We start from the raw sequence: 13,457 nt of genomic DNA, 5'->3' as shown, positions 1-13,457 counted from the left end.
GTGGGTAGAAAAATCAAGGCATTAACTTGAATTAACTCATGTGCTCATTGAGTATTGGAATCCAATTCAAATCATAATATTTTAATTCTGCAACATATGTGTTTTAGAAAAATACGTATTTTAGATCCTATGCTAGGTTGCCGCCTAAGTGTTGAATTTGATCTTATGAATATTTGGTCTTAATTGAAATTCAAGCGAAGGGCATATTTCTTTGCTTCTATCCCATCACCCTTTACAAAAGGCATTTATTGAACATTACCTTTTTCACTTTTTTTTTTGGTCTCTGAGTGTATCAGCATGGTGTGATTTTTACAGCAGACCCTTTGTCTTAGGCTTTAGGTGGATTCCCAAGGTCTATTTTAAATTTTGATCATCATTCATGCAAATATCAGTCTTTCTACCAATTGTATTTAGAGCCAAATCAGGATTTTTTTTTTTTTAGTGCTTAACTACATCTATCAGTGTGTGTGTGTGTGTCTGTGTGTATATACATATATATATGTATATATATATATATATATATATATATATATATATATAAACTCTGCAAAACTGTCTGGTCATCAGCTTCCAGAAGCTTCTGTATAAATAAAGTTTGCTTGGTGTCTGAACCTTCTGGAAACCCTAACAGCAGTCTTACACTAGCTTCCAGGATCCTTTGGCAGCTTTGAGTATAGCCTCATAAAATAGATTGAATAAATTTGCACCCATTATGCAATTTTCTACTAAAGAAAATGTATGACTATAGATAAAAATGTCCAATAGCAACTAAACTCAATTCCTCAGGGAAGTAATAACCTCCTAATTGAAAAAAACAACAAACCAAAACCAAAACAAAGATGTTTTTCTTCTAATTTTAATAACACAGATACTAAAACCTCTAAACTTTATCTGGATTTTATTTTTATATTTTAATACCATTTTAATAAAGATTGGAAGAATGGTACATATTTTAAAGTAAAAATCTGGAATATATGACTGATATTGTTTAGTTGGCAGGAGAAAAAGGGAAAAGCAACTGATTGGCAAGATGGTACTTGATAGTTTTTTTATTTCTTGACATTTTCCTATCTAGAGGGGAAAATATATATATATATATTTATATACATATGTGTAATGTATGTGAATATATATAATATATATACATATGTGTGTGTGTGTGTGTGTGTGTGTGTGTGTGTGTGTGTGTCAGGGGTAGTCTCCCAAGCTATATCCTCAGCCCTTTCATATTCTGAGACATTCCCAGGTTGGCTTCAGACTTGTGATCCTTCTGCCTCAGTCTTGATATCACTGGGATATAGGCATTCACCACTGAATACAGAATAGAGAAGTATTTTTAAAGAGGTCAATATCTGTGCTTTACTCAAAAGATTTTTGAAATCGTTATAAAAGGTGTCATAATAGGAGAGAGTGGAGCACATAGTTTATACAAGTTGGTCGTGATCCACATTGGATTGGCAAGCCAGGGACTTTGCAGAACTTTGGATTTCCTTACTGCTTGAGAAACAGAATAGTATTTGCAAATAAATAGGAGCTTACTGGAATAAAAACGTAATGCAGATGCTGATTCTCTTAAATAAATCTGGGCCACCAACTGTGCTTATGTTGGTTGGTAATCATGCATCCTTTACCATCTTTCTGCTTAGTTTTGTTCTCATGAGATGAGGAGTATTGGAACATACACATAGGATTATTAGTTTGTAAGTGCCAGGGAATAAGATCCTTTTGAATGGTAAAGCTGAATCTATTTTCAACATAGAGGTAGTTTCAAGATATAAATATAATTAAAAACTTGAATTATGTAAGGAAAAAACTTGCATAAATAAAAAATTTTAATGGCAACTTGGTTTTATCACCTGAAATAGTAAAGTTAGACATTTCTCAGTCCTAATGTCATGAAATGTAGATCTAGCAGGGTATAGAATCAAGATAATTTGAATAATTCTTGAAGTGGCAATAAGGTATAATTTTGACTTTCAATCACAGCTAAAGTTTAAAATAAATTCTCAATAAGCCCAGCTGTTAGGCTCTTATTAGGAAATGAGTTATCTTTTAACATTTTAATAGTTAATGGTAGATTTTCCATTGTAATGATATTCTTCATACATTTTTTAAAAAATGTCCTCATTCTTTATTTTGCATAAGCCTCACAGCATTTTATGATGTAGAAAGGGCAAGAGGTCATCTCTTCATTGATGACAGTCATGGTGCTGCCTACATCTTCAAGATCATTTGTTATATATAAGGTATTCTTTCTAAATCTGGGGAGGGCCATTCAGTAACCATTGGCATTACATATACTTATCCCTAGGATTTTTTTTCCACTGTCATTTGAAGAGACAAACTCCATCTTACGACTAAAGAAAGAAAATTTTATAGCTTGAAGTGTTTCATTTTCCAAATTTAGAAAAATGCATACAGTAAGAGAAAATAAAGATTTTCCCTTGTCATCATATTATAGGCTGAGTTCCAATACTTAGCTATCAATTTCATAGAAAAATAAGGTAGAAATGACACAAATTAGGTAATTAGCATGACACTTTTTTTCTTCGGAAAAACAAATGAAACTCTGTGCCATGTATTCTTTGGATTGCACAATGTCTCCAAATATATAGTTTAAATGAATGTAAATTTTATATGATTTTTGGAAATAGAATCTTTTATAGTAATTTTTTTGACTATCACTATTTGTGAATTTTAAGTTCATATAAAGTAACACATAAATGCTATTTATTTAAAAAATGTCTCAGCAAATTACATTTTATGTTTGCATTCTGAGACATTTTAATAGTTAATGGTAGATTTTCCATTGTAATGATATAAACAAAAGATTATGAAATGTTTCAAATTTCTTTGTATTTAATGTTATTCACTCCAAACTGTCAAAACAATGTTACTTATTCACATCAATAAATTTTGCTTTAGTTGATATGATTTAAAATGTAGCAAATGATATTGGATTATTTTTGGTCTGATTTATTTGTTCTACCTATAGAAACTGGTTAGCCAGATAGTTATTGTTCAGTGTTGTATAAAACAAACGTGGATTGTTTTAATTTTATATTTACATTTAGTGTCTCTCAATGATTGGGTACATATCTGTTATACCATTTAGAATTCTTACTCTGATTACTTTAGGTAATTTTATATTAGATTTTGTTTTCCCCTGTTAAATTGTTTCAAGACATGATAATCTATTCTCAAATGTGCATCTGCTGGGAATACTTTTTATGCAGATCAGATGGGAGTTTTAAAGGTAAATAAGTGTTGATTTATTTCTTGTAGCTGCTGGGTTTGAGACTCTGATATCATTTTTTTAAAAAATTTTCTATACTAATTGATATTGTTTCTTTATGATGTTTTAGAAGCATGACATACTTAATCTTCACAGTAAATTTTTAGGTATGACACTATAATCCTTATTTTACAAATGAGAAAGCTGAGGCTTGGAGAATTTCCCAATGCTATGAAGTAAAATACCCAGACCTATCTATAAAGACCAGCTCTGAGTCACTGTAGAATTTAGTATCCCAGGATTATTTCTATTTTAGTAGTATTGGTAAATAGTAGTAGTTACATTTATAATTTTTTAGTATTTTTGTATTTTTTAGTATTATTTAGTATTCAGTATTATTGTGTAAATTCAGAAATGTGCTATTTGACAACCTGTTGTTATATAGAATATCATTGTAGGAATTAAGGTAAAGGCAATACGATTTGAATAAATCATTAATTTATCAATGATCCAGCAGAGTAGTGATGGATCTAGTATCAGGTGTTAGAATTGTAGTCAGCTCTCTTGGTAACAACTTTTATCTACTTGGGCTTTTAATTTTGATGACATGAATATTTAAATATTTGGGAACATGAAATAAGTCATGTTTTATGTTATATCTCCTTTCTGCAAAACAAAAACCCTATATAATAATGAAATTCCTTTCTTTTTTTTTTTTCCTAATACAGTGGGATGCATCCTGCTTTCAACCTGGAGTTCACCTCTGTGGCGTGGATCTATCCAAGGAGCATTTGCCTTCAATCTCTGTGTTAACTAGAAATCAAGTAAAGACATGAGGAGATTCGTTTACTGCAAAGTGGTTCTGGCCACTTCACTGATGTGGGTCCTTGTGGATGTCTTCTTACTGCTGTACTTCAGTGAATGTAACAAGTGTGATGACAAGAAGGAGAGGTCCCTGCTGCCTGCACTGAGGGGTGAGTACCTGTGAAGCAAACTGGCAGTGACAACAAAATATAAAACCTCAAAATAAGAATAGTATTGCCTTATTCCAAGAGCAGAAGTGTTAATGTACACTTAAGCACATGGAAGCGACTTCCCTCTTCTAGGTCTTAGGGGTTTATTGGAAAGAATGAAGAGTCAGTTAACCTCCCGGATACCTTTAATCTTAAATTCCAGTCTTCTGTGACTGCATGAAAAGAACTTTCAGATTTTGGCACAAAATTTAAAATCTAGGCTCACAGGAGCCAAAAACCTTTAAAACCCAAATGAGATAGATGGGGACAGTAGCAAACTGGAATGGCATTTGTCATCCCTAATGATTTCCAAATCAGATTAATTTTTTTTTTTTTTTTTTACAATAAAACACTTGCAAGTCACCAGATTCACCTGTGGGCCAGCAGATCTTTGGCTCTATGTTAGGAAACAAAGATAATTTCAAGTCTATTGTAAAGTTACCTTATGTCAGTATTTACAATGACTAGATTCCAATTAATTCTAAAGAGATTATTTGTATAAATGGTGATTTTTCAGATAAAGGCATAGGGATTCATTTTCTGCAAAATTATTACAAATAACTTTCTCAGTACTTTCTTTTTTGGTTGACTTCAAGGTCTATCAGTAGTTATATTTCTGAAATATTCCTCATAAATGGGTACTTCTAAAGTACATAGGGTGGTTGAAATTAGTTTATTCTCTTAAACAAACATTAATTAATTCTCTAATTAGCAAAAGTTTTCTTCATAACTATGATAAAAGGTAAATTTTATTTGAATCTAGTTGAAATTTTCATAACATTCAAAAAATGAATCTAAGTTACCAAGGTGAGATTTGCCTTTATTTACTAATTATAGTATGTCTAATGTTATAGATAATTTTGAAGTTATTTATTAGTCAAGATACTCAAATAGAATTTCATTTATTCAATTATGCAAGTTTTAGGGAAACACAGAAAAACAATTCCAAAAATTAATTTTGTCCAGAGAACATTTTGAAAATTCTGGGTTTGCTTTAGATAAAAAAAAAAATGCTCTCACTCAGTTGTAGAAATTCTGCATATTCTCTCCTTTCAAAATGTTTCTGACACTCTCACTTTAGTTTTTGTTTAGTTTTTGACTAGTAAAAAGAATTCAGAGAAAAGTTCTTTGGAAGTGACTGAGTCTAGATTGATTTAGGTAGATTATATGCATTTTCATAGCTTTATTCTATAATTATTCAGGAAGAAGAACTTTATGAGTCCATTGGGTTTTGATAAATGAACATGGGATTGATTTACTGATCTATAGTTAAAGCCCTGAAGTAAATAAGCCTTTTTTTTTTTTTTTTTGAGTCTGTTGAGCTATTTCTTGGCTGAGTGGAAGTCTGTCTTGATGGATCATAACCATTTAGAATGATCACTTTGTTGAATGGAGGCATCTAGTTCAGTCACACACAAAAAGTTATGACCTGATTCAGCAAAAACAAAACAAAACAAAACAAAACAAAACCATCAGCCTTTTTCTCAAGTACCCACAAAAGTACAGTTTTGGTGATTCAAGTCCTTAATGATTACTCCTAAACCTTAAACTGTGAAATTTAATGATGCAAGGCAAAAATAATTTTTCCTTGTATTTAATTTAAAGTTAAACCATGTTGTCTTCATCTGTAAGACTTTTTGTCTGATCAACACACTGTAGGCTGGGTGACTCACTTAGAACAGAAACTTACAAAACTTACAACTCAGTTTTGGATGATGCGAAGTTCAAGATCAAGGCACTGGTTGATTGGTGTCTGTGAAGAGCTTGTTTTTCATGTAAAACTGACTTCTCACTAACTTCACCTGGCAGATGATTGAGGGATCTGTTTGAGACATTTCTATAAGGGTGTTAATCCCAATCATGAGGGCTTCTCCCTCAGGACTTAACCACCTCCCCGAGGTCATACCTCCTAATACTATTGCCAAACCTTTTAGAGTTCTAACAGGTGAATTTGGGGCAGAAACATTCAGTCCACTGTACTTTAATTTGGCACATTAATATCATTTGTCCTGTAAAATAGGAAATAGACATGAGGTTTTAATTTTATATTTTATTAGTATTTCAGATTATTTAGGAATTTGTACTATATATTTAGAGTGATTTATATGCAGTGATTTTGTAGAAAGTGTGTCTGACTTATATTTTTCTTCTAAATCTACTGAACAATGACTTTTGGCTTACAGAATTTGATCTTTCTGGGTTGGATTTGGTGGTTTCTAAGATGACTTATATTTTTAGACTTTACATAATTTTTAAGTACCCAATATTAACATCCACTATGGATTAATTTTTGAGATATTTTCATTTATTAATTCATTAATTATTTATTCAGTGTTTACTGTGTACTAAATCCTAGGAATAGATAACTAAGGCCTTTGCAGTTTGGAATGTAATAAAACTGGGATTCTTCTAGTCATGGAGCTTATAGAGAATCACAAAGTAATCATTCCTCTCTCCACATGCACACACACATACAGTCATGTGTTACTTAAGCATGGGAAGGGGAGACAGTGGGAAACATTGTGGAGTGTGTTTATATAGCTAAGAACGCTGTAGCCTCACTAGGTAATGAAATCTTATGGGAGCACTATTCTATATGCAGTTTCCATTGTTGACACATATTCAGTTAAATATACAAATTCAGCTAAAATGGTAAAGTAAAGTACATATAATTACAACACATAATGTTAGGATGAAGAAGGTTGCTCTAAGCTGAGGAAACAATCTAGGTGAATAGGTAAAATTTCACAGAGGCTATGGCATTAAGGTTAAGGTCTACAATACAAGACTTGGAAATAACTACTTAAAGAAGAAAATGCAAAATTTTATATAGATTACTAAAGATTTCAGTGTATCTTCCACCAGAATAATTTAAAAAGAGAAATTGCAGAGTTAAAATTTGACTATTTAAATAACAGCTCTTAAATTTTAGAGTAATCAAAACAGTATTGACACAAAGCAGAAGTATAAATTGTCCAAGGAAATAGATTGAGACCTTAGACACAGACTCACACATTTGGAACATTCATTATATGACGGGGAAGTACTGAAGACCAATGCGAAAAAGAGTATATATTCAATAAATGGAACTGAGAATGAAATGGTAATCTGTGTGGAAAAAGATGCCTTACTCTTCTTCCCAGTTGATATAAACTTTGGATGTACTACAAATATGAATGCCAAAACCAAAATTTTAACTTCAGTAGAAAAAAAATTAGGCATCTACATGATCTTGAAATAGGGAAAATTCTAAGACAAAACACAGGAAACATTGACATCAAAAAATAAAAGAGAAGTCACACATTGTTGAAGATATTCAAAGAACATACAGCTAACAAACTCTTACCAAGTATATATAAATAATGATAATATGTGTGTGTGTGTGTGTGTGTGTATATATATATTTCTTATTATTAATAAGAAAAGCCCAAATAAACTGACTATGGTCCATGCATGTAGTCCCAGTGACTCAAGAGACTGAGGCAGGACGATTGCAAATTCAAGGCCAACCTCCGCAACTTAGGGAGATCCTGTTTCAAAATAATATATAAAAAAGGGCTGAGGGTGTGTAACTTAGGGGTATAGTGCTGCCCTGGGTTCAATCCCCAGTATATCCTGCCCTCCCACACACACAAAAGAAAGAAAGAAAAAGCAGAAACCTCCAAATAACCCTATATAAAAATATAAGCAATAGATAGACACTTTAGAAAAGCAAACACATATGGCAATTAAACTTATGAGGAGATAATTAATATACATTATAATCAGGGAAAAACAGATCAAGGCTACAATGACATGCATTTATATCCATTCACCTAACAACAATTAAAAAGGTTAATAATGCCAATCATTAGAGTTTATGCATGTCTACACTTTTGTGGTGAATCCAGATAACAATTTAGTATTATCCCTGAAATCTAAACATTCATACAGGACTCAGAAGTCATAGTCATATATCCAAGAAAATTTCTTCCACAAGTATGTTCATATCACCACTACTCACTGGAATAAAACTTGTAAATAACATACAGGCCAATCAATGGAAAAACTGAAGGATAGACATTTGGTATATAGGTAGAGGGAATTATTATATAGTAATCAAAATGAATGCTCTTTCATCAATATGGATAAATCTTGACAATAAAGTAGTAAATTAATGATAAGTTATACCCCAATAGAGTAAGTATATATAGACTACTTGAAAGCAAAAAAAAAATCCCTAAAATTTAAGAACATACATTAAAAGAGTATATAGAGATGTAAGACTTCATAAAAAGCAAGTGAGGCTAACTATGAACATAGGATTTAGATTGTTGCCTGTCATGCACGTGGGGAAATAAAGGAATATGATCAGAGTGAACATTTTGACCTGATATGAACCATTTGGAATATGGGTTTGATGTATTTTTTTAAAAAAATTCTATTAGTTATTAATGGACCTGTGTTTATTTATTTGTTTATATGTGATGCTGAAGATAGAACCCAGTCAGTGCCTCACACATGCTAGGCAAGTGCTATACCACTGAGCCACAACCCCAGTCCTTGATGTATTATTTTTAATAACTAAATGAATAAAGAAGAGCCACAGAATGCATTTAAAAAATGATAAGACACCAATGGGTTCCAAAAATAGGGCAGACATATTCAGATTTGTGTTATGGAAGAATCACTGTGGATACAACATGGACAATGCATTGGAGAAGAGCTACTGTCTTCAGGGCACTGGTTAGGAAGCTGTCCAGGAGTCTTGTGTTGGAAGTGATACCAATTATAGCAGACCAGCAGGAATGAGATGTGAGAGAAACAGGCAAAAATTGAAATCTGGGTGCTTGACAGGATCTGGCAGATATTGAAGGTATAGGTTCCATGCACAAGTCTTGGCTTTCTTGGATCCAGTTTCCAGAGGGAGGGCTCATTGTAAGAGATGATTTGAGCAGGATGGATACTGAGTTTATTTCAGATATGTTGCATTTGAGACACCTGTTAAGTAAAGAAATGCAATTGTTCCATCAGAAGTTGGCTATAATATTCAACTCTATCAAACTTAAAAAAAAAACGATTTTATCATCATTTTTCTAAAGTAGTTTATATTTTTATCTTTTTTTAAAAATGGAGTATGTGGAATATAATTGAATCTTTGCTACAGAGTCAGCATTGTCATTTTACACATCAATAATTGAGTAATGCTGTAAAAAGAGATGATTTCAGGAGTTTATGAGAGTGTGTAGAGCTGTTCAAACATTAGATACAGACACATGTATATCTATGTATTTTTCTGTTTTATAAGGGACTGCTTTTTGATAACATAAACACTTATTATGGGGCACATTAACTCTTTCACGACATCCTGGTGCCATCTAAAAAAAAATGCACTAACAGATACTTCCCACTCCTGTTTATGTGGAAGATTAAGTTGTGCTCATTACCAAGTTGGAAGAGTTAGAGTAGATATTAGAGAGAATTTTTAAAAAGCCAAAGGTTGCTGTAGTATACTTATGAAAGCTCTAGGGAGATTTAAAATCATATGGCAGGTTTGCATAAGCACTGTGCCGCAGTGGACCTTAGTCCCAGTTTCCCCACTAATGGCCTATGTCCTCAGTAGGTGAATTGGTGTCTCTGGGCCTCAGTTATCCCTGTAACATGGAACAAATATGAATCAATAGTTTAAAAGTCTTTCTAGTTCCTAATTGAATGATGTTTCTAGATTTTATAAATTCCAGCACATGTAGGATTGCAAACTACTTTAGTCTTTACTTTTTGGTTGGTCCATAGATAATGTGTAGTTTGAGATAGGAAATGGGGGCATAGAAGTGATTTAGTCGGAAGGGAATCTGCCTGAAAACCCCAGAGGGTCTTTATAGCATCACAAATGACAGAAGTGATACAGAAATTGAAATTGTGGAGGCTAAGAGGACATGCTATAATTTTAACAACCAACAGAATAGCTTTTTTTTTTTTTTTTTTTTGGTACTAGTTATTGAACTCAGTGCATTTGACCATGGAGTACCATCCCTACCCCTATTTTGTATTTTATTTAGAGAGAGTGTCTCACTGAATTGCTTAGTGCCTTGCTTTTGCTGAGGCTGGCTTTGAACTTGTGATCCTCCTGCCTGAGCTTCCCAAGCCACTGGGATTACAGGCATGTGCCATCATGCCCAGCCAAAACAGTGTTTGATTATCATACTCTTTTAGGTTCAATAAAGGATTCTGTCATCAATAAATGCTAGTTTGCATTGGAGTTTAAGTTTTATGCTTTCATTAGATACCACTGTGGAGATACATATTCTGAAAACTAGATTTGAGTACTTTTCTTCACTCCCACAGATACCTAGACCCTATCAAGGTGTCCTGTGGGATAGTTAAACTTTGGTCAGGAAGGTCTTTAGCAGGGATCATTCTGCTTGCAGATGTGTATAAAACAGTCATCATCTTATTTTTAAGTTCTCAAAATTATCCTAGTTCATATGTGTCCCTTGTACCTCCCCACTATGGGATCTGCGTTGGGGGACATAAAAAATAGTGGAGTTGCTGACTCATGATCTCAGTTCAGTACCTCCATGTGTCCTTGTTCCTGCAAGGCATAGTAACTGGTTTCTTTTTTATAAATTGAGGGAAACAGGCAGCCTCCCTCTCTTGGATCCCTCTTCTGCTGCTTTCTAAGTGATCTTCTCATAGTCCTGGACTCTTTTATTAGACAGCTAGCATTCATTGATTTTGTATGACTAATCTTCCTCCTTGAAAGGGAGTATTCTTGTGTGTGAGGAAAAACCAATGACTAGAGAATTAAGGTATTAAACTAAGATTGTATTTATTCTGGTTTATAAAGTACATGGCTTAATCTTTGTGGATAGGTAGAAGAGTGTGATTGATTAAAATGGATTATCGATACTAGAGGTGACTCATATATTATGATGCGCACTAATTTAGGGTGATAGGCAATGGTATTTATAGTCTTACAAAAAAAAGTGGGGCATATAGACACAGTCAACCTAGATAAAGGACATATATTTCCCAGAAATTTTAAAAAGCTCAAATTATCTCTGTTTGCTGATGACATGATCCTATACTTAGAAGACCCAAAAAAACTGCAGCAGAAGATTTCTAGAGCTAATAAATGAACTCAGCAAATTAGCAGGATACAAAATCAACACCCATAAATTAATTGTGTTCCTATCCTCCAATGTTGAATCTGCTGAAAAATAAATTAGGAAAATAATCTCATTCATTGTAGCCTCAAAACAAAACAAAAAACAACTTGTGAATCAGTCTAACAAAAGACCTGAAAGAACTCTACAATGAAAATTATAAAATACTGAAGAAAGAAATTGAGGAAGATCTTAGAAGATAAAAAAATCTTCCATGTTTTTTGATAGGCAGAATTAATATTAAAATGGCTATACTACTATACAGATTCAATGCAATTCCCATCAAAAGTCCAATGACATTTTAGAAAAATAAGTCATGAAATTAATTTGGAAAAAAAATCCAGAATATCCAAATCAATTCTTAGTGAGAAAAGTGAAACAGGAGGTATCACAATACAGACCTCAAATTATGCTACAGAGTTATGGTAACAAAAAAAGCATGGTACAGGCACCAAAACAGACATAAAGACTGATAGAATAGCTTAGGAGACCCAGAGACAAACCCACATAAATAATGTTATACTAAACAAAGGTACCAAAAACATACATTGGAAAAATGATAGTCTCTTCCACAAATTGTGCTAGGAAAAGTAAAAATCCATATGAAGTAGAATGAAATGTAACCTCTCTCTCTCACCCTGCACAAAACTCAACTCAAAGTGGAACAAAGAGCTAGAAATTTGAAAAGAAACCCTGTATACACCAGAAGAATACGTAGGCGCAGTTCTCCATTATGTTAACTTAGGAACCAACTTCCTTAATAAGACTCCCGAAGCACAAGAAATAAAATAAAATAAAAAAAAAAAATCAATAAGAGGGATGGTATCAGATTTAAAAGCTCTGTACTACAAAAACAATCAAGAGTGTGTAGAGAGAGTCAACACAATTGGAGAAAATGTTTTTCCACCTACACCTTAGACACAGCATTAATCTCCAAGATATATAAAGAACTAAAAACATAACATTAAAAAACAAACAAACAAATCCTCCAAAAATGCAATCAACCAATGGGCAAATGAACTAAACAGATGCTTTTCAATAGAAGAAATTCTAAAAAAAAAATAAAAAATAAAAATAAATCATCGTATGGTTAAAAAAAAAGAAAAGAAATATAATGATCAACAAATGTGAAAAAATATTCAACATCTTTAGCAATTAGATAAATGCAAATTAAAACTACACTGAGATTTCACCTCACTCCAGTCAGAATGGCAATTACCAACAATATGAGTAACAATAAATGTTGACCAGGATTTGGGGAAAGGGTACAATCATACATTGTTGGTAGAATTGCAAATTGGTGCAACCATTCCATACTAAAAAACAGTTTGGAGATTCCTCAAAAAAACTAGGAATAAAATCACCATATGACCCAGTTATTATGACCCAGTTAACCCATTCTCAGTATATAGCCAAAGGATCTAAAATCAGCATACTACAGTGACACAGTCCCGTCAATATTTATAATAGCACAATTCACAATAGCCAAGCCATGGAGCCAACCTATATGCCCTTCAACAGATTAATGGATAAAGAAAGTGGATAGGTAGAATATACACAATGGAATATTACTCATCCATTAAGAAAAATGAAATTATGGCATTTGTCAGTAAATGGATGGAAATGGAGAATATCATGCTAAGTGAAAGCAGCCTATCCCTAAAATTCAAAAGTTGAACATTTTCTCCGATATGGGGAACTAATTCAAAATAAGGTGGGAGGAGGATTAATAAAAAAGAATAGAAGAGAGATCAGTGGAGTAGACAAAGGACGATGAAGAGAAGGGACGAGGAATGGGATAGGGAAAGTCAGTAGAATGAATATGACCTACTGTCCTATGTACAGATATGAATATACCACAATGAATCTCACCATCATGTATATACACAAGGCACTCATTTAAAAAAAGCTATAAGTAAATAACAGAAAGTTCAGTAGAATAGAGGGAAGGAAATGGACTGTAAGGGACAGAAAGGGGGAGCACTGAGGACTGAATTAGAACAAGTTGCATTCTATATATTTATAGTTATGTCAAAATGAATTCTATTGTCAAGTGTAACTAAA

The 13,457-nt window shown here is 32.8% G+C and overlaps 1 protein-coding gene across 1 annotated transcript in view; it reads left to right on the top strand.

The window, feature by feature from the left end:
- Galnt13 (polypeptide N-acetylgalactosaminyltransferase 13) overlaps positions 1-13,457 on the top strand; it is a 560,314-nt gene that overhangs the window by 49,443 nt on the left and 497,414 nt on the right. Inside the window, exon 3 of the mRNA XM_046426955.2 lies at positions 3,964-4,209. Within this exon, the coding sequence (XP_046282911.1) occupies positions 4,068-4,209 (142 nt within the window). The 5' untranslated portion in view covers positions 3,964-4,067. The remainder of the gene's footprint in view (positions 1-3,963; positions 4,210-13,457) is intronic.

Source organism: Marmota monax, unplaced genomic scaffold (genome assembly GCF_021218885.2).
Source record: "Marmota monax isolate L192 unplaced genomic scaffold, Marmota_monax_Labrador192_F-V1.1 WCK01_AAM20220418_F8-fsc00048, whole genome shotgun sequence".
In the NCBI taxonomy this organism is placed as follows: Eukaryota; Metazoa; Chordata; class Mammalia; order Rodentia; family Sciuridae; genus Marmota; species Marmota monax.
Note: the sequence above shows the minus strand (reverse complement) of the source record. Positions and strands in the feature narration are given on the sequence as shown.